The sequence below is a fragment of the Phalacrocorax carbo genome, chromosome 11, assembly GCF_963921805.1.
Source record: "Phalacrocorax carbo chromosome 11, bPhaCar2.1, whole genome shotgun sequence".
Lineage (NCBI taxonomy): Eukaryota > Metazoa > Chordata > Aves > Suliformes > Phalacrocoracidae > Phalacrocorax > Phalacrocorax carbo.
The window spans coordinates 3,209,723-3,234,585 of record NC_087523.1 but is presented as its reverse complement, the minus strand read 5'-3'; the positions used below and the strand labels follow the sequence as shown (position 1 = coordinate 3,234,585).

At 40.4% G+C, this 24,863-nt stretch overlaps 1 protein-coding gene across 8 annotated transcripts in view; it reads left to right on the top strand.

The window, feature by feature from the left end:
• HDX (highly divergent homeobox) overlaps positions 1-24,539 on the top strand; it is a 48,080-nt gene extending 23,541 nt beyond the window's left edge. For 7 of the 8 annotated variants that reach the window (XM_064462854.1, XM_064462857.1, XM_064462853.1 and 4 more), the window contains 6 exons: positions 7,298-7,444; positions 13,342-13,549; positions 16,858-16,937; positions 20,019-20,102; positions 22,736-22,858; positions 23,885-24,539. In XM_064462854.1, coding sequence (XP_064318924.1) covers positions 7,298-7,444; positions 13,342-13,549; positions 16,858-16,937; positions 20,019-20,102; positions 22,736-22,858; positions 23,885-24,010 — 768 coding nt within the window. In that variant the 3' untranslated portion in view covers positions 24,011-24,539. The remainder of the gene's footprint in view (positions 1-7,297; positions 7,445-13,341; positions 13,550-16,857; positions 16,938-20,018; positions 20,103-22,735; positions 22,859-23,884) is intronic. The other variant, XM_064462856.1, reaches the window with a different exon arrangement.
• Positions 24,540-24,863: the final 324 nt, after the last annotated feature.

Sequence of the window (24,863 nt, the reverse complement as noted above, 5' to 3'; positions counted from 1 at the left end):
TTCCTCCTTCTGTGAAATATTTCACCACATATCTCAAGGTATTTCACTTTGTTAACGTTTACGTTAGATGATGATAACATGCATAGTATGTCATGACCTTCGTGCTGTGAACGGCCCCTCTTCACTACTGCCAACACCAATCCTTCAGTTAATGCAAAGGGAAGGCAAGGCTTATCATCGATTCAGACCAAATACATATTTTTGTTGTACGGCATGCTGCACTAAAGTTTCACCGATCACCGTCATTTGCATTGTATACTGTGATCCTGCAGGCTGGAAAGAATGTCATATCTGGCCAGGAATTGGAAAAGCAGGCTTTCTAGTCAAATATGAGGAAGACGTTAATAGATTAAGTAAGAGTCATGATAACCTCTGCCTAAAAATCAGTTTACTTTTAGGATGAACTTTTACTATTTAACAAAATAGTTCAAAATCTCAAGTGAAGGGTGATTTGTCAGTTTGTGTGGATTGGAGGTTGGTTTTAGACATTGTGGAGTGACATGACTGGAGTTGAGTGTAATTTTTGGCTAGACTATTGCACTGATCTTTTCTTTTTTTCTCCCTTTTTTTCTTCTTAGCTGTATTTGGTTTAGAGGCACATATTAACAGAATATATGTAATTTTGGCTGGGTGTTGAAGCAGTTACAGTTCTTTTCCAGCTGCATTACTATGAAATATTTATCAGACCTGCTTCCATCAGAGCAAAATTCCAGCTTCCCCAACCAGTGGGAAAAGATGCAAAATGTCTCTCTTCCAGAAATCCAGCAGTTTGTGTGCTAATAGTATGTTAGTAGTAATAGTTTAAGGGTGCCTTCAGATGTCGTTCGGCTTGCAGTCCATTTCCAAACACCTTTTTGCCTGAAGGCTGTGCGGCTTGCTGCTGTATCTTCTGCTCTGTGAACGAAGCTGGCAGCAGCAACTCACTCCTAACCATTTGCTTTGCTAGGGGCCTTCAGGTACGTTGTTTCATTGTAAGAAGATTGAAGGTATCTTGTGATGGGCACTTTTCTGCTCATGCGATGCGAAGGGACCTGTCAAGACTTGGGGAAGGGCGGTGTCGAGATACCAGCTCCCTGAATCACTCCAGCAGTTACAGCTGCCAGCCGCCTTATATTTCTTCTTCCCCTGGGAAGAATCATGTATGGCCTGGGAATTTTTGGAACTTTACTGGGTGGAACCGTGTGCAGCATACTGTCCGCAGAAAGTGCAGTTCTTTCAAAGATGCTTCTGACTGCACTGTTCCTGCACGGGCGGCTACGCTGTGCGTGCGCAGCAGCGTCTAGCCCAAGCAGCAGGATTGGTTCTGCACCAGGAGACTGGGTGTCACTGAAAGGGGGAACAGCTGTGTGACAGTCGTGAAACCTGAACTTAAAACCTCAAACTGAAGGAACGTGTAATCTGGTGTAGCTTTAATGAGGTTAAATATTCTGGTAGTGTTAAGGGAAAATACAGACCTTCAGAATTTTGGAGTGAAATAAGTGATGGTAAAGCAAGTTCTGTACTCTTGAGTGATGTGTATGACTGAAGACTGACCATACCTTTCCATGAAGAAGTAAACTGTGGTGATCATTGGACAAGAAGGTACGAAGTTTGCTAAGGAGTAAGAGACCTCACGTGTATTGGGCAGTGAAATCAGGCAGTAATGAACTAAAGAGTAAGAATAACATTAAATGTTACAGGTGGGAAAGGGGGAACATATGTAGAATGACTGATTCAGAAACAACTTATGTACAAATAAGATCTTGAGATATCAACTGATAATCCTCTGAAAGAATCAGTTAGGCATTAAGTAGCGTCAGAAGTTCAGAGTGCTGCATGCAGGCATCATTAGGAGTGGGGAACAAGGCAAAACAGCACCATACTTGTTTAGAAGAATCTAGGATTTGTTCATACCGTGAATGCTGTGTGCACTTCTCTCCTTCCCATTCCTCCCAAAACACAGCAGAGGAGCAGTAACGGTGATCAGAGGCACGGAACAGCCGTATAGGGAACAACCAAAGGGGCTGTATCTCTTCAGACTTGAAAAGAGGTGGCTGGGAGGGAGTGGAGGATCATGATGGAGATCTTAAAAAATATTAAATGTGTGGAGAAGCAGGTAAAAAGTAATTTGTTCCCATGTAAGTGGGTATCAAATGAAGCTAGCCTTAGATAGGCCTAAAAGGAGATTGGACATGTTTATTTAGAGTAACTTAAAGTAAGAAGTGTGTCCAATTTCTAGGATACTGGGGTCGCTAGGGAGTATCAGAAGGAAATGTCACTTTGTGCTATTCTGCTTTTACTAAACTTTAAATAACCTTGGAAGGGTGCTAAGGAAGTGTTGATCTGTGAGATTTCTTGCTGTTTCTCCATGATGGCGTGTCTGAGTGGTAGGGACTAAAATTTGTTGTGAGAGGTTTGTTTGCTGGAAATAACCATTACCTTAGAACATTTCATCAAGGAACATGAGAACTGAGCTGTTGATTTCATATGGTTTCAGAGCAATTTAAATAAACATAACTTTCTGTTAGCAACGTACAGTGCTCAGCAGCAGCATAAATGCAGTAGTTATTACATTTATGTTAAAGCTGTAACTCTTTCATTCTTTTAACCTGCGTTTTATTAATAATCTGAAGATTGTGTATTGCTTTCGTGCATGTGGCCTGAAACATTTTCAACTGATGCATAAAAATGGATCTAAAAAAACACGCTCTAATAAAAGGCAGGATAAGGACACTCCAGTGCCATGCAATTATTCATACCAATTATAGACACTAGATTTGCACCACAAATATTGGATGCACAGCGGTTGTTACGAGGGGCTCAGCAAAGTGCCAGGAATGTCTATAATAAACTGGGTCATCTCCTATAAGAGTGTTGTTATTACACTTGAGAGGTCAGGGGATAAGCAGGGTTTAACCCTGCGCTCGGCAGAACTGCTGATTCAGTTTGCTCCCAAGGATTGCTTTTCATCGCGAGTTGATAGTCTGTTTTCTGCTGGAAGAAGCTTCTCTCTGCTTTTCAAACTATGGACAACAGAACTGGTAAATGTAAAGAATTCAGCTAACAGTTAATACTGCTGAGGATGAAGCCAAGCCTCGAATCGACAGGTAGCGGGTCTGAAGAGAGGAAGTGAGGATTGTATTCATAATAGTTGTTATAATGAAGTAAAAAGATAAACTGAATTACAGGCTTGTCTTCGGCTGTGGAAATTACTGTCCTAAATCGGAAACTTTTCAGTATTATCTTTTGATATTTTTTTCCTATGCTAACTGATGCATAACCATCAAAGTTATGATATTTGTAGGATTGTGGGGTTTTTTTCTTTTTCCTCAGCTCCTCTGATAATACTAAGCATGTAACTAAATTGATGGATGTGTGCTTACATGTTCAATGTAGAAATTCTACCATTTATTTACTGACAAAAGACATTGCCTTTTGTGAAAGCATTATGTAATTTTTAAGCACCTTATAATGCAGGAGTCAAACTTACATATAATCTTTGTCAAGGGGATGATCCTCTAATTGAATGTAGTTTGTGATTTCCCCAAGATGTTAATGAACAAGCATATGGCACAGCCAGTTATACGATGGTAGGTAGCCTGGATCTAAACTTTGGACAAGCTGAGGTGTTACTTACATCTGGTGAGTGTAAGCGTTGAGAGCGATCCCGTTACGGTCGCGCAGCAAGTGAGAGCAGTGTGAGTAAATGATCTTCCTTCGCCCTCTCTGAGATAGCACAAAGCAGCTCACGTTCGCTGTGCGCGGGTGTGCAGGCGGGCGGCTCCTGCGGGTCGCTTCATGCCCGGTGGCCTGCTGCCCTCTTAGCAACTTCTTTGTGCCCTTAATCGTCGAGAAATTTTACCAGTGCTGCAGAAGATTCAAGTCCGGTAACCCAATAGGTTCTGCTTTCACTGCTGCAAAGACCGAGCAGCTGTATTACAGTCACTGCTTACGCTGCCAAAACGTACCTTTCCGAAGACAGCGCTTTCAGCTTTTCAGGGTCTCCGTTCCTACCTGCCTGGCTGTGTTCAACAGGTTAGTCAGTGCTGATCTTGGTGGCAAAAACGAGATACACACTCCAAAGTAGAAAGGTTCAAGTGGGATGAGAAGTACTAATTGGAGAACGTGCTGACTTTGGTAGGGTGGATTGAGCCAGGATCTCAGTAAGGCGGCTCTCCTCAGCCCTGAGGGGGACTCGACTTTTCATACCATCTTCTATTTACATCCATGTGTTTTCCCCTCAGTTTTGTGCCTGCTTTCTGGGCTCTTTCATGTGGTGTGTGTTGTGGGTTTTTTTTTTTGTTTTTTCTTTCATATCAGTTGACTGAAAAAACTTGTTCTCCATTTCCTTCTCTGATCTGCGATCGGTATCAGTGTGATTCATGTGCTGCTGCACGAGCTCTTCAGGAACGAGTAAAGGGATAAAGTACCTGGTGCGGGAGTAACTGCAAGAGCAACAAAAAAGCAAACGTACCTATTGCCATCTGAAACACTAGGGATAATTTTTGACAAGGAGGTAAACCAAAAACTTGAAAGTTATTTTTTTATCCTCCCCCCTCCATTTCCACAGTAAGTGGCTGCAGAAGACTTCTTTGGGAATGTAGCTACAGGACAGCTCCCGTAACTCTAAAGCATCTTCTTTGATCTAACCTGTTGAGACTGAGTCTACAACCCTGGTCTTGTAGCAAAATTGTATAGCAGTTGAGGTGGAAACCATTGAACAGTGATTTCTCTAATAACAATTTCATTAAAACATTCATATAAGATCATCAGAAATAACATATCTCCACCTAAAATGGAAAAGATATGACACTGCTTTTTTAAATAAATTTTTGAAGGCCAGGTGGTTTTGCTAAACACTGTTTTTTCGACTTGTATTTAGTAAGTAAAAGCTGAGCAGCCCCTGCACCCTTCCTGCAATATCATCCCTTTGGTAACTCTAGAGTCAGTTATTGTGTGTCTTTTGTCTAATGTGGGATCCATTTGCATACTGCAAACAAAGCTTTTCTGTTAGCAAGTATTCTTGCCCTGTATTCTTTCAGTAGAAGAAGCATTTTCTTAGATAACTGAAAAACCACGTGGCAAGCAGAAATCTGAACTTAATGCCAGCGTCAGCTGTGCTTTCTTTGCGTTTGGTTCTGATTTGGCCATTGCACCAAACTAGGTGAGAGAAGAGAAGGCTAACCGGGGTTAGTTACTCCCCTATATTTGCTGTAATATTAAGCAGATTTCCCTTTGCTTCTCTCATTTCACCCCTCTGCTGGGGAGGGGGAATTTCCATGGCATGTTCCAGGGGTTTCTTTAAGCTGTGCATATTAAATACAAAGACATTTTCTGTTCACACGCAGTAAGCTGTGTGAGTGATGGGTTGTTACAGTGGTGGTGTCAGTGTGAACGCTCCAGAACCATCAGCGAATGTTACTTATTTATGTTTAAAAACCACTCAGTATACTTTAGAAGGTGAAGCTGCCCTGAGCATTCAGGAAAGCGGGATAGGGTAGAGTGACTCATTTCTCCGTGTCGTTTGAGCGTTGCTATCATGCTCCTCTCTGCCTTCCCTTTCCTTAGCACTTGGCTCCCCGACGGCAGTCAGAGCTCTTCCCTTCACTTTCAGAAGTTCCAGTCCGTTTTGCTAACAGCTCTAAATGGAGATATTGCTGCAGCGATTCAGGAGATAACTATACTTTTGTTCTTTGAAAATGGCTTGTAGGTAGGATGAGCTGAGGTCAGGCGTCAGGGAAAACCGGCATCTGCTAAGGGTGAATAGGCATCAGGGATTTGGCTTTGCTCAGCAGGGTGCTCTTGAGGTGAAGCCCACTTGCTGCACGTTGCTGCTTATCCTAGAGCAGCCTTGAAATGTGCCAACTGGATTCCTTTTAGATTAAAATAGACCACGGCGTGCCGTCTGGGAGTGCATCTCGTGTGCTGCGGCTGCTAACGGCCGCGCGTGCGTGCCCGTGGGCTCTCCCACCTCCTGCCTCGCTCTGCAGGGGAGCCCCTGGGGTCCTGCGCTCCCTGCGTAAGGGGTCGGCTAATGGATGGGCAGCATGGAAACAGCTTCTCTGATTCTGTGCTTGATGTATGAAATGATAGCCAAGAAAAAAATCTCAGTGCCGGGTAGCAGTTAATAATGGACCATATTTCAATATAACTGGTACTTTTTGCTACTGGACCACCTGGGATTAATTTAAGGAGACAAGGTTTTGATACCCCTATTTTATATTAGGGAGACTCCAGTGCTTCTAACGCTTTGAGAAATAGTAATTTTTAAAAGAAGAAAATTGGAAGGATTACCATATTCTGAAGATAAACGAAAATGAAAATTGATAACTGTGCAAGATTGTCAAATGATTCTAGTTCTGCAGAGTTCCTTTTTACTCCATTTTAAAGTTCTTTCATTCTAACTTTTAACAGTTTTTAAATGAGCAAGCCCACATTTCCACTACTGAAATCATATTTATGTCTAAGAAAATTCAACTGTTGACAAATTTGGCACATGTGGCTACAACTTACTGGTGCAGACTTTATTGTTGCATTTATGTACTGCTAATAGCAGCAGAGGTGGCAACCGTGGGGTGCTATAAAGAAACTAGATTTTGGTTAAAATTCTGGGCCAAAAGCTTTTCATAAAGCTTGTAAGTTCTACTGGTGAATGATACTGTGTGCCCACAACAGTTCAAGAAGTGATAGGGTGTGTAGGATCTGTTTCTCAGTGTATCTCTTTGTATCAGTAATCCACTATGGCGTATTTTGATAAATATATACAAAGAGTTAGGGAACTCGCAAACAAACAGTGGAACCAATTTAACTGTGAAGCTTACCAAATAAACGTTAAAAGTATTCCCTTTAGGAACTCGGAACCCTTTGAATTATGCATGTATTGTAGTTTGCAGTAAGATAAAAGAACTTTAGGTGGGGGAGGGTGAGCAACTTGAAAAGCCTTAAGGAATAATTTGCATAAATTGGGTGGAGAGAGTAAACAGCACACGGGGGAAAAAAAAGTTATTTTCAGTAAGGCCTTATAGAAGGAGATAAAACAAAATAAAAAAATCAGGTGGAGTTGAAACAACGCTGAAGCACTTTAAACTTGTGTTAGCACTGCCATTACCTTTAAAGCAAATCCCAGGGAACTCTGTACTGCCCTGGATAAGAAAACAAACTTAAAAAAAAAAAATTAATAAGGGAGAGTTAAAAGAGAAGAAAAGCCATGGAGACAGAATAACATGTGTGTCTTACTGTATGCAAGACCTCTGGAAATTAAATGAACAGCATAAGCAGAATTTTTTTTTAACCTAACAGTATTTTTTTTATCTTACAGTTACAGGACCGCACACAATTTAGTGACCGAGACTTAGCTACCCTAAAGAAATACTGGGACAATGGCATGACCAGCCTGGGCTCAGTCTGCAGAGAGAAAATTGAAGCTGTGGCTGCAGAATTAAATGTTGACTGTGAAATAGTGCGGGTAAGAAATCTAGAGTCTTCCCCTATCTTGTTGTAGAAGCAGAAATAGGACAGATGAAAGCCTTTAAAAATTTCATGAGGAAGCTTGAAATAGATTTCACATATTACATAATGAATGACCACGTTGGGAAGTGCTCTCTTGCTCTTTCTGCAGTCTATATATAGAAAAAAGCCCTCAGGTAAGAGTCTTATTGATCAGCAGTAGGAGTAGCACCATGAGCCATCTGACATTCCTCTTTAGGCTCGAGTAAGATTATAAGTAAAAGTGTTACCTTTTTTTTTTAGGGCTATTCTAGACGACCGAAAAGTGCTATTTATATTTCTATTAAGAAACAAAAAAGCCTTTCTAAAGATACAGGGAAAATATTTCTCAGTAATGCCTACAGGAAAAAATAGTTGTAAACGTATGAAAGAAAATGATCAAAAATAGGAAAAAAATATTTTTCAAGACTGTCTTGAAGCCAGGTTGAGGTGTGATAGAGGGTGAAGAGTACTGCGAAGAATTCTGGATTGCTTCAATTCGATAGTCCATATAGGTGTCGTTGAGGAAGGATTGCTTTGGAAAGTACAGGTTTGGTGTAGATAACCTGATCCTGAAGAACCACTCCACGTCATCTCTTCCAGAGGCTGCGAAGTTTTGGTACAGCATCGGTGTTTGCCGCCGTATTCCCCATCACCAGACATACATCATCTCTCTCAAACCTGTCTCATTCACTCAGAGTGTTTCCTTTCTTCAGAAAATAGTCCGACTGTCTTTGCAGTCAGTACAAAAACACGATTAGAGTATTCCTTTCCTCATAACGGGCATGGCAATTGTGACTAGGCCTTTCAGCCTTCATCCCCTTTTTCTGCCTCTTTCTTACAATTCTGGCATCGCTACAAAAGCAGAACTAGGAGCCCTTACTTGAAACTCTTCTTTTGTGGACATCTCTCTTGGGTCGGTATATCAAAATGGTACCAAAGCTACTTTCAGTATCGAATGCTAATCTGGTTATTTACTTGCTTGCTTTCCTGAGCATTTGTGAATTATAAAAAAATGAAATGGTACTTCAGGAGGCTGAAAAGAATTACTCTTTTCTCTGTAGAGATCAAAGCTGCTGTATATTTTCCAAGCTCTTCAGTTTGCTTTCTGAAAGGTGAAGCTGATTCCACAGACAGCACCTCAAAATGATCTCCTGGGTATGAAATACCTTATTCACAGGACAGTAAGACTGACAGTCATGCTTTGCCTCCCTTACTTTGCTCCCTTAAAAACATCCTTATTGGCACACGCAGGATGACAGTATGAAGTTCTGTACCCGTGTTTCAATACCACCTGCTTGAAATCCTTTTGTCTTCAGGGCAGATGTGCTAAGCTCTGATCTAGTTCAGAGGTCTCTCCAGCATAACCTTTAGTAGAACATACACACACGAATGAACAGAAAGATTTCTTCATAGTAACTGGTGTTACCAGTATCTGTCCTACCTCTGCCTCTGGTTCCTCTATACGGCAGGCTTGAGAATCATATCAAGAATGAGGTGGAGGTTGGTCCTGCACCATGCTGCGCTATTTCTCTTGTTTGTGAGGGCTGAATTGATGCTACAGGACATGCATGATCTTCAGCGCTTCCTGTTGTCCTTCCTCAAAGGCATACTGCGCGTGTCCCAGCTGTAGGACGGTATTTTCCGTCATGTGCTCTAGAGGATCTGTCCTGAATTTGTTTAGGGATCTGTATAGGCACATCGTATTCTGCCTCTCTCCTTACCTGCCAACCTGCATTTTCTGCAGTAGGAAGCACTGATGTCTGGAGGTTAGCGTGCAGCATGGTCGTCTTCTCCTGATGAGTCAGGACACAGCAGTGAGGCTGTACGGCATGAGGGAACCACAGCGTCTCTACCCTGTACTGGGGGCTCAGCCGAGGAGAGTTGGACTGAGGGAACCTTCTGGGAAAAGCTTTCCACTTTCAATACTTGTACTTTGTTGCCTTTGGATTTCACAGTACCTTCAATTCTAGGTAGTGTGCAAGTAGCAACGGTGTCTCCATTTGTGATGTAAAAAAAATAAATGTAGCATAGGTAAAATAGTAATAAATATATATATATAAAACACACCAAGGAAATGCATATATATCGAATAACACACCAACAAATATATATTCTATAAATTATATAATATATCTCAACATAAATAACTAAAATATTTATATATACATATCATACCACTTGTTTTAATTCAATTAAACACATGCCCCCATTTTTCCCTTTTAATAGCTTTTTTTCTTTTTTATAATGGAAATCCATGATTTGTCCCCAAAAATGCTGCTTTTCCAGAAGTACAAATGATTGATGCTTGTAACATCATACTGGCTTGGAAGGTCTCCAGTACAAAGAAAGTATCAGATCTGGTTTCCAGTACAAGGAAAGATAACGTTTGCCACTATGCATAGTTCCACAGGATATCATCTTTTAAGGTCGAACAGGGCATTTTATTGCGTAGTTTTTGTACTTCTAGTAGGAGAGTGGGCTGCAAAGTGACTGCTGGTTGTACCTTAACATCGTGCCCATTTGCACCCTCAAAGGTCTTTCATATATTCCCAAGACAGCAAAAAAGTTATGACATATTTAAATATGGGAACTCTGGCCAATACTTATTAAACTTCCAATATTTCTTTTGTATACATTATAATTATTGCTGATTACATTTGTTTGTATTACATTTGATTACATTTTTGTAGTTACTTACACATTTTTGTTTATATTTTTCTTGACTAATTTTACTCGTTCATACCAAAATAACATCTGAAAGCAGAATAACTTTCTTGGGAGCAAGACGTTAGGTACTTGAGGAAGACAGATGACAACTCTCAAATTCCTCAGATATATATGAAGAATATAAGAAAAATGCATGACAATTTTTAATTTTTTTACTAATAGAATATGAAGCGTTCATATGTAAGAGGGCAAAAGCTGCTCCTAAGCACCCACCACAGGCTAAAGGCACCTCTTCCTGTTTCCTAGCAGCTCATCAGATAACAGCTGGATTACTGAAGGTAGTGCTTCAGTCAGAGTTTAGCAGCAAAATCAAGCCGTTGCAGCAGAAAGGCCACTCATTCTTCACAGCTGACTAACGGCTCTTCTTGTTGGGGGCTCTAGGCCTCGTCTGGATCCGGCTTATGATCGAGAGAAACATTGGAAGAACAATTCGGATTATTCCATCTTGATTTTTTTCAGTTAAGTGGGGTTTCTGAAGGTTCCAGCCTAGAATCTTTCCAGCATGTTGACACCCGAACCTCAATATCTGGAGAGCTGTAATCAGGCTTTTTAAGTGACTCCCTGCTAGTCCACTTACTTACAAGCTGCCCATGGGCAGATATATGCTGGCTCCTTCTGCCTGGGCGCTAGCCTTTCTTCCCTCACTCTTGCTGGTCACCTCTTCAGCTGCAGCTGGGGAAATTGCTGCTGAGTTCATTGCTGGCTGCTGTCAGTAGGCTTAATGAGTCTGATCCCGTGCGCTTTACAGATGTTGTTTGAGGCTTTTAAGGAGGTAATATTTTAGGGATATAATGAGAATTATTAAGCTGGTTTCCTACCTAGAAATGCTAGTCTGCTCTTACACTCATCATTGTACTGCTCCAGAATATCCACTGTTAAAGGTAGCACGCAGAATGTTGAACCTTCTTACTTTCCTTTTCCATTTGCATTTGAGACGCTATAAAAATATGTTCATCTTCTATGACATATTCAGTATGTTGAAAGAAAGATTTTCTGCTTTGAAAGCTATATAAAAAGACAAGTTAGATCTACCTTTCCCGAGTGCCTCAAATTTTTGCTGAATTTTTTAGTAAGAAAGAAGCAGATTTGCTTTTAAATTTTATAGTTATTAGCACTATTTATTACCATCATAAGGTTATGAGAAAATTGAATGAATGGCAATACACTGGAAAAAAGAGACATGGATCTAGAAGGGGCTGCTTGTGGGGTTTTGATTTTTTTTCCCAATCCGTAAATAATGTACACAAATATCTAGGCAGCTCTCTGTGTACCTGTTTTGCATCCTTCAAAGAGGAAAATCAGCAAGCTGGGAAAGCAAATATCACCCAGCAAAAGTGATTTGCCAAGAATAGTGTTAAACATGTCACCTTTTAGCTAGTTAGAGAGATGCAGCTTCAAAAAATATTTTTTTTCCAAGGCTGGCAGAGCATGAAACTATATTTAGTAGTTGGAACTGCTGTTAATATTTCTTAACTTTTCTATTTGATAATCAAGGTGTTATAAGTAAAAAGTTTAGTAAAAAACTTTTTCATGCTATATATCAGAACTGTAGTTAAAGAAAGTGTGATGGGGAAGAGGAGCAATGCAGGTATTTCTGAAATAAGGCCAGAGCAATGTTTAGTGTATCTTGAAATAAAAAAAATCCTATAATATTTTAATGTGTTTAGTAAACTCTGTTGGGACATAGACCTTATGGAAAGGATGTGCTTTTGCCATGCCCCGATCCTATATTTGAAAACTTATGAACTGCCCATGCTTTCTAGAGATATGTTTGGTTTTTAGCAGTCCAGAAATTCCAGCACTAAGGATGATTCCGAACCTAGTAACGACCATGCTGTGCGTACATCGTCGTCACAGGGATCAGGCACGCTCTGTACGGTGACCAAGCTTACGTGGCCAAGCTCCACCATCATCCATCCAGGGCCAGCATGTGCTCAGGTCCTGGGGCAATGAGGGTGGTCCCACCAGTGCTCCTATTCATGGTGTTTTAGATGGTGTGGAAGGGGGAGGAGAGCCAGGTCAGGAAGACTGGAAGTTGGCAGCTGGCAAAGAAATCGATTCCTGGCTCTGAGAAGGATTTTTGGGTGCCAGTGGAGAACTGACTTGGATGGAATTAAGTGTCTGGGAGCAAGAGCTGTTAAGTAGAATTGAAATTGGATGAGAAGTCAAACGCCTGAGTAATGCAAGGGAAGGGAGAGAGTTAAGAGGTGAAGAGTTGCAGATAATTCTTGTTACATCGTGCTAAATTCTATATTTTGAGTCTTTAATAATTTTTAGCATAGATTTTATTGGAGAAAGCAAGTTAATTAATATAACTATACAGATCCATTTGGAGAATTTTGAATGTGGGTTTTTTCTTTTTTTTTTTTTTTTTTTTTTTTGAAACTGTCAGTTTTATTGATGTAAAATGAACTTCAAGCATCCATACCTATCTGATCATGAATGGGTTTCCAAGCTCCTTGGCCCTGGACCTGTTTCATCTCCCCCCACTGTTTACAGCACGCTCTTATAAATTGTTCTGAACTTAATTCTGCCAAGTTATGTTCTGTCATCAAAGTGGAGTGATGCAGAGCTACCACGTTGGACAATTTCTCCCTGCTGTAGGAAGTCCTAGAACAGGTGGGCTGTTTGGGTCATTGGATACTGTAGTCCCGTGTGGAAGCTAGAGAGTGGGAGAACCTGAATCAAAGAGCTCATGTTAAATTCGTTTAATAATTTAGCTGGGGAGAGACCTTACAAGGTCACCTCAGAGTTAGGTTTCTCCAGATGTCGTCCAGTAAAACGTTGAGTACCTCTGAGGCTGGAGATGCCAAAACTCCTATGGACAAACTGTTCCAGTGCTTCACTGCAAAGCATTTTTTTTTCCTTCATTCCAGTCACAGCTCCCCTTGCTGCAGCTTGTGACTGTTGCTTCTTTTCCTTTTGCTGTGCACCTTCCTTCCCTTTTCCCTTGTATTGGAGGTTGAGTCTGGACACAGAATTCCAGGAAGCATCTCATGAGGGTCAAATATGGGGGAATAATCACCTCCTTTGAATTGCTGGCTACGCTCTTGTTCCTGTCATACAGATGTGCTAATTTCGCTTGGTTGTGGGCCTGTTGCTTTTGTTATAGTTTCTGATAGCATTCATGTTTATTTCTCTTACAAGACTTGGATTGGGAATCGAAGACGGAAATATCGTTTAATGGGGATTGAGGTCCCACCCCCTAGAGGAGGTCCTGCTGATTTCTCTGATCAATCTGAATTTGTTTCTAAATCAGCACTTAATCCAGGAGAGGAAACTGCTACTGAAGTGGGGGATGATAATGATAGGAATGATGAAGTATCAATCTGCTTATCTGAAGGAAGCTCACAAGGTATTTGAAAATGCAGTTACTACTGTGCATATATTTTAATTTTGTGCAGTGTGCATGCTTTGGATTCTCTGTTGTACAGATTCAAAAATGTCTGAAAGAGTGTCTAACAATCGCAAGTTACCTACCTTTGCCATACTGAAGGTACTGTTGGGTCTCTTTCTTCTACCTCTCTATATGAATTTTGTTGGTTTTGTTATCACAAAGCTTGCAGAAACCTTTTACCACAAGACTTCTGTTTCTGCCACATTCATCAGAAGTTAAATGACAAGTTCACAATTTGCTGGTGCAACTGAGAGACAGACAGACAGAACAAACGTCGAAGTCTCGCTTCTCTAGGAAGCCAGGTTTTAAAAAATGCTCTCTGTTAACTGGCCAGTTCTACACAGCCAGCTTGAATATCCATTCCTGCTTGCCTAAATCACACCAACAATTCCGATCTAAGCAAGCACTGGTGCCTGCGAACCTGCTCACTTTGAGCTGACCAGAGCTACGTACTTACAGTTTTCATGATATTAAACTCATGCTGATGAGATACGTTCAGAAGATATATTAGCTCAGATTTGGTCTTGAACTGAAAGAGCTTCACAGTATGTCAAAGCATAGCAGAACTTGTGCCATTAAGCTGTCTGTGGTGCGCGTACGGTCTCTGACAAGCGAATACAACCAACAGAAACAATCAAAGTCAGTAGGAGGGGACCACTCGGAGAGCCGTAGAACTGCATGCATGGGGTGCCTGTGTGTTCTCAGGGAAATGCATGATCTTGAGTGACAAGTGTCTCGAACTTAATTGCCTTTTACTCCACCTCCCAGAACTATATGACCACGTCAAATCGATCTCTCCCTTTCCCTCTTGTACGCTAGTGCTCTGGGCCTAGGGCAGATGAACTGCCGCTCGGCACAGTCACTCGCTTCACAAGCTCAAGTAATTGCTCCCAGTGCTTCTGATTAGAAAAGATCAATAAAGCCTTTGCTCTGTGAACTAAAAGAAAGTCGGATCTAGTGCATGCTCTTGCAGCTTAATATGTCAGACCTGATCTTGTCATTTTGTCTGAACAATTTAAAGGAAAGAACTAGAAAAATGGAGAACTACTGGGAATGAATTTGTGATAGCTTTGTCATATTCTACTGTAAAGAGAATAAGATGATAAAGAAATGGGTCAAGTGATTGAAAGCCAAGTGAGATGCAGAATCTGAGAGTCCTTGATTTGCCTGAGGTGTGGAAGGAACTGATTTAGTCAGATCTGCTTGAAAGAAAATGGTGGCGGGGGAGAGTCTGAATTCTCTGTAGCTTAAAGTGAGGAATAACACCACACTTATTGAATGAGGCTTTCATAAAACAGGATAAGGCTGTAAGACTATGAGTAGATTATTAGAATCAAAGCTTAAGGAAGTGCAAGAGAACGACAGGATTTCCACAGCGTCCAGGAATTCCACTTTCATTCCTTTATTCTACCACAAGAATTATTTCTATTCATTTCTCCAATTCAAAGGATTAGGTTTCTCTGCTGCAGCTCAGCTTATTGTGAACTTCCTGAAAAATAGTTCCACCAATAATCATATGCACTATTCAGTCACAGATATGTGATTGTTTTAATGTTTGAGAATTACAACTTTTGGTCTTAATTTATAAAAAAACCAAAAGCAGAACAAAAAACCTCTCAAAAACAGGAAGAAGATATTTTTAGTCACCCAATTAAAGTGAAAGTGTTGATGTCCCTTGCTTTTAAACTGTAGTGTGTAAATATTAAAACAAGAAAAAGCTGTACTCTGATACAAAATTAAGCATTAAGTTTCTCATAATGCCTTACCTTTCTTAAACATATGTTAATTGAATCCATACTTTGTGTAAATGAACACAGCTCTGTGGAGGCCATTATAGCTGTGCTGGTTTGTATTAGCCACGGATGAATATTTAAAGAGTTGAAAGTGCTGTAGGGAGTTGCTTCCTTCAACTATTGAATCCAAGTGGTGACTGTCAGGGTTACCGAGTGACTGGTGCTTTAGACTGCTTCGGAGTCCCTGAGGTACGTCCTTAATGACCTTCGTTGCTCCGAGGCTGACGATGGGGTCGTACATTGCTCCCTGCTTTACCATTCTCCCATTTGGGCCAGTTTGCTTTTGCTGCTGGCAGAAATTTACCACTGAAGTTGTGGCAGATTAAATTTATTTGAAACAACTTCAAATAAAATCTGCTCAGTTTAGAGATGTTTTACTAGTAGAAGAGTTATTTAAAACAATAATTGTTTCTGTATGGTCTGGCCTAAATATTATCCTCTCTTTGCAACTGTTGGTAATCTCCAGTTAAATCCTATTACCCCCGTGTCTGTGTGGAAGTGATAGACCCCTGCATCATTATCTGCCTTCCCTTTCGGTAGCCCGCAGGAGCACCTGCTGCCCGTTCGCCCACCGTGCCTCCTTTCCTCTTTAGGTGTGAGAGCTGGACTGTTGGACCCTTTTAATGCAAGCTCTGCCCTCAGCAGAACTGTGTAATTTCGCTAGCTCTTAGAAGCAGTGTATTTCCAATTAATAGCCTAGCTGTTAATGACATCATTTCAGGTTTTTGTCATAGCTGTCTTGCCTCTGTGTTACGGCTTACTTTCTGATTTCTTCTTGATGGTATATTATATGTGGAGAAATAAAGTAAATCTGAGAAACATAGGGATGAATATGCTTATCTTGTTTTGTCATGCTGGCCATAGCCAGGACTGATAGAGTCATCCAGTGCTTGTCGCTGAAATTTAAGGATAAGATTTGCTCTGTTTTCAAGTGTGTATTTTGCTTATACATAAGAGAGCAGCTTAGCTTAGATTCACTAGGAATAAACATTTGCCATACAACAATGAAACAATCGGCTTGATCAGTTTTTGGTTCAAAACTAGTCGGTGTCGGCAAGGAGGAGGTGGCGTTCTGATATGTATCCTATAATTTCAGGGCATGCAGGATTTTTCCTATCGTAATTTATTCTAAAAAATGGAAAAAAAAGTTCTGGGCACTTTTGATGTGAAACTCTTCATCACCTTTGAATATTCCAATCTTAACCAAAAAGTAGGAGAGCTTTGGTACATTGCAAGAGCGGAACTGATAGCTTTCCTGTTGTTTCAGGTAGCAGGTAGCATGAGTTTGCCCTGAAATACTTAGGATATGACGTCTTTTTTCAGTAAGACATGCAGTATTTTTTATGAATAGACATTGATAATATGACTTTGCTTTTGTATCTAGAAGATGTGACATATTTAATGATAAAGACTACTAACGTTCCTTCAGAATAAAATTTGAATGAAATCTGAAAAACAAATTTATTTCTGCAGAAGAGAGAAATGAAGCTCTTCCAAATGAAGAAATTGGTCACAAAGACGATGACCAGAATCCAGTATCTACTGATAATGTGGTATGTATACCTTTCCTTTCCCACTAATGTGACTTAATTGCTAATGTTGAGGTGGTGGTTGTCCAGCACTGGTGTTTTTCACTAGGCGAAAACTTCAGTCGAGTGTGCTAAGAGCCCTTCCTAACTAGCTGAGCACTGAACAAAATTGTACTAAAAGTACTAAAACAGAGCTGTGCACGTTCAGTAGATATTGGATTATACATCTTTTTCTATGTTACAACAATCCAGTGTTCTTTTTCTGGAGTGCAAAGCACAACGCTTGGGTAGTGCTCTGTAAGTACCTAGTGTAGTAAAACAGTAAGAATGAAAGACCCAGAATAATAATTGAAAATGAATTTCTGTAGTTTTAAGAAAGTCACCAAATCCCAGACTGCTGGGGGCTGGAAGGGCCCTCTGGAGCTCATCCCATCCCACCCCCTGCGTGAGCAGGCACCCCCAGAGCAGGGGCACAGGGCCGCGTCCAGGCGGGGGGTGAATGTCTCCAGGGAAGGGACCCCACCGCCTCTCTGGGCAGCCTGTGCCCCTGCTCTGGCACCCGCACAGGGAAGGGGTTGGGTATCTCTGGTGTTTCTCCTCTATAGCTAACCTTAAATATGTGAGATCAGACCGGGGTGGGTATGTCCTCATCGTTCCCATACCCTTGCCAGGGCATTATTTAGATGTTTCTTGTTTTCTCACTTGCATTCACATTCAGTCATACACAGTTGTTCTTGCTGTTTTTAATGACTGCAGTGAGACAAGGAAGGAAAGACAGAGGGAGGAATCATAGCAAATAATGCAATATATCCCCTTTGTTTAGCCTGCCTTCTCTCAAATTAGAAGAAAGGAGAGGAGGAAGAGGAGAGAAGACCCCAAGTGGTAGGGTAATTTTTATCTTAAAAGTTCTCTGCAGAATGAACAGGTGATGGTTCCAGTTCCCAACTGCACTTGTATTGCAGTCAGTTAAACAACGGTAGCTCAGAACATGACGGAACGTTTGTGTTGTGTTAATCACACAGCACCTGAAGTGGGAAAGTGAACAGGAGATCCCCTTCCCTCTATACGTATATAGAGGAGAGAATGTTTTCTTTCTTTTCTTAATACATGATCATCTTTTGCGTAAACTGAAATCTCACAGCTGTATTTTCTGTGGTTGCCTGAATAGAAACAGCTGCCTTTTTCCTTTGTGTTTACCTTAATGGCCTGCGGTGACCTCAGATGTAACCACTCTGAGTTTCAGGCTGATGCATTTACTGTGGAGATGCAGAATGTAAAGTGATAAAGGTAAAAGGTTTGCAAAGATGATGTCTGAGAGACTTGGTTCTCCGGTCTACCTGAACTCCAGCATTATATAACATGATATAATAAGAAGGGGGGGAAGAGGAGTAGCTTTTTCATACTGTGTTCTGAAAACACTGTAACAAAATTTTTAAAATATATGCAGTTAAAATTGGACTAACATACATTGGACTTGCATAAGAGAGACTGCTTTCTTATTTGAAATTCTAATCTGTTCTTTCCCCTACTATCTTAAAATGCATAATTATAATAAAAATAGTGTGAATGTTTGGCATTTATTTAAAGACTCTTTCCTCAAGCTGAGTCTAAAAACAAAAATATTTGACTCACAGTGTTGCTCAGGATACGACATAGCAGCAGATCTTTGTGACATGAAGCCTTTGAAATGTTATCACTTCAGCTGGGTTGTCAGACACTGAAGCACAGCAAACGTGGGTTACCCTCCCTGCCTTCAACACATACTTGTGAGCTTGGTGGGTACTACTAGTGAGAGACTGTTAACCTCTCTTGAAGGGTTTCTCCTTGGTGATTAGAAGGAAATTTCTGACGACTGGTCTGCAGCCAGACAGGAGAGACACACACACATGCTGCAGAGAAGAAAACTCCTCCAAAATAACGCCTCAGGAGCTGACTGTTAGAGTGTATCGTGTCAGTCTGGGCCTTTGCCTGCATTAAATTAAACAGCATGCTAAAAACATAGTCAGCTTACTTTAACTTCTTATATAGAGTCTCATAAATGGTTACAACTGCCAATGAATAATAGTAAAAAAAAAAAAACCCAACCCCTCTTCTTAGACTACCACCACTTCCCTCCCAAAAACATAGTGAAATTATAGTTTCATCTGGGTAGCCATCCTTCTGAGTTTTTGCTGAAAAATGCCATTCTTATTACTATCTAATTCCAATTCATTCTGTCTGTTCAAGATCTAGCTTAGATATGAATGAAAATGAAAATTTCCTAGGTGCACTAAAACTGTGTACATTTTTTGCTTTCTCCTGTTGAAATAACCTTTTAACATGATTTTCTTACATAAGGTTTTCTGCTGGGAAGGAAAACAGAACATGAAGTAGTAAATAATGTAAAAGTGAATCTTTTAAAAGTTGAGATACCACTGATATGTATTTCTAAGTGCTAAACAGTCTTAAGCTCGGCCTTTAACATTGTACTTTAGGTATTTTTAGAAACCAAATATAAAAAGCTCCCAAGAATTTTTGTGACTTAAGTGAAAATGTCCATGCGTGTGCCTTTGGAACTGTCCCTTGTATCAACATCCTCTACTGTTTGGGGCATTTGACTTGCACTATAGCCAAAAAGAGTCAAAGGAGACCTCTTCATTTTTTTTTTTTAGGCAAGAAGTAGGTCAGTTAGAACTTGCCTATCACTTAACTATAATGCCTGTTTTGCTCCAGGGGAATAAACTTTCATAACCTTCTTCACCCTGCAGGAGGTCTTCAACAAAAGGCTACCAGAATAAAATGCAGGCTTTGTAGGCTGCAATGAGATATAGCATGCAACTTAATGCCACAAGCGTGGTGACGTATAGCTCCTCCTCTGTAAACAGCCTGAGTCGCCATGGCAGCAGCTCTGAGCACGGACAGTTTCAATTTGGAGGCTTCCTGGATCTTGTGGCTGAGGTGCATGATTGCCATCTAATGGGGGCTCCACAATTCCAAATTTCTCATGAGCAAGCAAAAGGTCCTGTTACCTTCATCCCTTCGTGGCAGTTTGAGTTACGGATTGTTGCTTGTTTGTCTAATCCATGCATTCGAATATTTGGAATGAACCGTTTGCTTCTGTTTCAGAAAATAGAAATTATAGATGATGAAGAAAGCGATATGATAAGTAATTCTGAAGTGGATCAAATGAGTTCTCTTTTGGATTATAAGGTGAGTAATTAACTATGAAATGTTAAGCAGGATAGTCCTTCGCAGAACGTTCAGACGGGCGTATCTGTAAGGAATTCAGCGAAGGCATGTGGGAGCCTGTGACTCCTCTGCTCTTATCGTGGTACCGCACATCGTCCCCTCAGTCACGTCTCCTCAGCCCATTTACAGCCAGATTACCCATATTTCAACCCAGAGGGAGGCAGGAAAAAGCCCATTTCTACAGAGCAGTTACATTACCCTAGCTGTAGCCATCTGCAGCTCCCACCACGTGTCCCCAGACAAAGCAATTTATTTAGCCTCTAAACCAAAACTTTATTTTTGTGCGAGAACTGTTCTTTGGAGTGTTACGGCACGCTTTGACATGCAGTGTGATGCTGCCAGCTCTGGGAAGGGACACGACAGCTGGAAGCCTCTAATGAAATGGGGGGATCTGAGAAGGAGTCATTCTCGCAATGTAGTGCAGAACATGTCTGGAAGCAGTTGTGGGGGGCAGGACAAGCAGTTGGATACCTGACAGCCGCTGTCTTCTGCCAAATGGTAAAGGTTAGACGTGTGTTACTGCTCTCCTGAGGGTTGGCACAGTTCTGTGTTGTTATTGAGCATGTTTTTACGTTTGTAGCTGATTTTTTTACTTAGAAAGCACATATGTTCTACTAATGATAACCAGTTACCAAAATAATAAATAGATCATCTTTCCAGAACAAAAAATCCTCCCTCAAGCAGTGTTTTCCCGGTAAGGGCAGTGGAGAATGAATATGGAGAGGGAATGACCTTTTCTTAATGTCACCTGTCACCACAGTGAAAGGCTTGTTGTGACAGCATGCCCTACAGAACCCAGTTTGCTGTTTGACATTAGTGATTACTCTTTCTGCCCATGTGCTTTCTGCGTAAATCTGAATCCCTTTTTGGCTGGGAAAAATCCACGGCTAAATAGGCAACTTTGAACTTTCCATCTGAAAGAAATGCTTTCAGCTCATTTTCTTATGAAAGCCTCAAAATCTCAGCCCAAATATTTCTCTCGCATTCTTAGAGCTGTTATAACCTGAAACAGTATGGTGAGCAATGTTTTGACTGAAAAAATGTGAATTTTCAAGGAAAAAAAAAAAAACAAAACCAACAACCATTTTTAAAGGCTTGTTATAAACCTTCCAGCTCATCGCATAGCCTCACCTTTTTATGTCAGCTAAAGCTGAATTACAGGCAGTCTGGCAAATGTAAGCATGAATATCAGAGCACAGTTCTGTTATTAAAAAAAGAATACTTTTATCATTAAAACAAAATGCCAGCTTGTAAGTTCACAATTGAAATTTGCTTATGTAATGATTTAATGCCACCAGAACAAGCCATCAAGGAACATTTTGTATGCAAAACTGCCAACCTAATTAATCATATGGTTGCATAAGCAAGGGTGGGTTTTTTCTTGCCTCTGATACCCCTCGGTGAATGCAACACTCACCGTGAATTATCTGTGAACCTAAATGCTTACTTTCTGTGGGTATTGTGCCTTGCTAACAATTTCTGTGTGCGTGGTTTGTTCATTATTACCTCATGGAGGATGTACGTTTGGTGCTGGTATGCAGACACCTCTTGCAAAAACGCACAATGGCTTTGATCTTGAAAAGTGAACTGTTTATTTAGGTTACGTGATCTTTGCAAAGGTAAATAACCAGAGAAAATTAATTTTAGCTCTACAGTGATTTAGAGATTTGATCACGCATACCAACCGGTTGGTAAGTTTGGAGGAGAAGAGAGTTTTGGAATAAACTGAAATATGTATCAAATCCAAATTTTTAGTGAAGTAGTTTGTTATTTTTATATTAAGTAATTTGCAAGTATAGTAACACATATTTATGCAAAGGTTCGAAAAATGCCCTTTTAGTCACAGCATGCACTTTGTTGCTACTTCTCCATTTTGTAAATACATTCCTATTTACTCTGTAACCTGAGAGGTCTTGGGGAGGTTGGTGAGCCGCCATTTCATGATACATGTCAAACTCGGCTGTGCTAGAGGATGCTATATTTTAATTTTGGTAGCTTTGAGGAATTTTCGAGTTGTTTTCCTTGGCCTTTGGGCCAAGTCTCCTGCTGTAATAATGGAATTTAGTCGCTGTCTCTCAGTCAGCCTGCCTTTGCAAGGTCACTTCTTCTAGGAAGAGACCTGGGCTTTGTTTTTCTTTATTTTAAAATGGAATTAGAGGTCATCCTCATAAAATAACAAGCAGCACTTTGTTAAAAGGTTCATGTAAACTTTGGCCCAAGTCATTAATGCTTTAATGACAGTCAGTAATTCTGAAATGCCCTGCCTGCGTGTAGCGTGGTTGGCTGTCGCACGTCTCCTGCAGAGGGTGATGAGAAATGAAATGGCGTTACGCATTTGCAGGTTTCCTGCGGCGCTACTGGTCGCTCATCAGAAACTTCTGTTTGAATCCAAAGCCTACGTGCGTTGTTCTAGAATTCTATAATTTAGAACTTTCAGTTCTACTTACTACTGGCTTTGGCAGGAATCGTAATGAACACATTTTCACTCATTTTCACTAAAAACGTTTAGTTTTAACGCAAGTACGTTTAGGTGTCGTTAAAAAGATGCAGTACTATTTATTATTTCTGGAATTTTATATGATTCCCCCCCCCAGAATGAAGAAGTCAGATTCATTGAGAATGAGTTGGAGAATCACAAACAGAAGTATTTTGAACTACAGACATTTACTCGGAGTTTGATACTTGCTATTAAATCAGATGATAAAGAACAGCAGCAGGTAAGTCTTGAAGTGGGCTTTAATAACGGAAGGTGTTTGTCATTTTGTGTTCTGTCACTCCCTTAGGTTTTATTCCATAGTGCCCAGAGGCTCGAATCGTGATCAGGGCAGCGTTGTGTTGAACAGCTTACAGACAAAGAAAAGCTGAACTTTAAACAAAAGAAAGATCTTGCAATCTCCACAAGCAATGACCTAGACAAAGCAGCGTGACTTTTGCGAAGGGACAACCGGTGCAGCAGGGTGGGCTGAGGGACTGGGATGTGTCTGTTGAGGTCTAAGATGCGAGATCTAGGAAGAAAGCCAGGCTTCTTCAGTTTTACTGCACCGCATCTAATACATAGCACGGCTTTTAATGCTTGGTTGGGTCACGCCTTATACAAGTAATAGTCTGTGCTTTATTTCGGAAGAGATTCTGTTGCTTCTACTCTTTTCCTTTTGCCCTCACATTCTGCGGTTTTTCAGGTGTAAAAATAGAAACCGTCACTTGCAAGAAGGAAACTTAGAATGCTTTTACGTCCAAAATAAATTCAGCTTAGGGGTGTTTTCCATAATTTTTTCATAAAACCACGTGAACTGAATATAAAGAGAAGTAAACTTGAAACCTTTCCGATAAATCGATACGACGTTGTAGCAGTTATGATCTTGTATGCAGCATCTAGTTCTACGTCTGCATGATCACAGGACAGCATGGTTTTAGGTGTTTTAAAGCTTTTGCGTGTTAAATCTATGAATAAAATAAATTAATACAAATGATCTGGTTTCGTCTGGTTTGGAAGAAGCATTGTTTTGAGCTGTTTCCACTATAACTTAAGCAACTTCTGGGATTGTTGTTACAAGGTACATCGTCTTATGACAATGTTTTTTCTTTCAATATCTAGCAATACTGACTTTTTTTTTTTTGACCCATCCAATATCAACACTGACCAAAAAGCTTAACCGAGTTTTTTTCACGACATGTTTAACAGACATTTAATGCTGACATAAAATACATACCTAATATTGTATTGTAATATTTTTTACTCACAGGCACTGCTCTCAGACTTACCTCCGGAACTAGAAGAAATGGATTTCAATCATGCATCCCCAGAGCCTGATGATACCTCATTCAGCTTGTCGTCTTTATCAGAGAAAAATGCCTCAGACAGTTTGTGATTTATTTTTTTTTTTAATCTGATGAAAAAGAAACCCCGCGTAACACGTAGGTTTCAAGAGAACGGCATTTTGCTATCCAGGGTTCTTCAGTCCAAAAAAGAAAGCCCAAGGTGAAGTAGCCCTTCCTGAAGGATGACTGTAGTATGTCATGGCTACAGTTTGCAGTGTCAAGATATTTCAAATGTTGTTTTTGGTAAATGAAAGAACTGTGTGAGGAAAGGTTTTGCTTTTAGCAGTTTGGCCTTGATTTAAGATAACTTCTGACTTTCCAGAACAACTCTTGCTCTGTAGCAAAGTCCTTTTGAGCAGGGATCCAAGGATGGAAAACAAATGTCCTGTTACACAGACAGCTAATTCTTCAGAGTTGCTTGCTCACCAGTCCTGTTTATTATTTTTTTCCCTATTTTTACTCAGGTAGGTGGACTAAAAATTGGGGTTCCAAATAGAGTGATGGGCTTTTTATGAGTTGTGCTTGAACCCTTTTGAAAATCTGAAATTAAACGAAAGTGTTTTTCATTATATGACTTCAGATTGTTGAATCTTCCATTTTCTGACCAAAATAGCTGAAAAAAACTTTGAAAGGCTAACTGAAAAATTTGCATTATCATCAATAAATTATTAATGTAAAGAAGCAGTCATAAGTGTTCTAACAAATTAGATGGATATGGGAAACCTGATTGCTGCAGAGCGCGACTTTCTGATATTCTCACAATAGCAGTGGGGTTAGATGTTTACACTACCATTTAGGTTTTTATGAATGTAGTTACCGTTTTCATTTGTCAGAGTCTGAATGCTAAAGTTTTGTTCACTGTTTTAAGTACTGGTTATATATTTTTCCACAAATTTTGCTCCA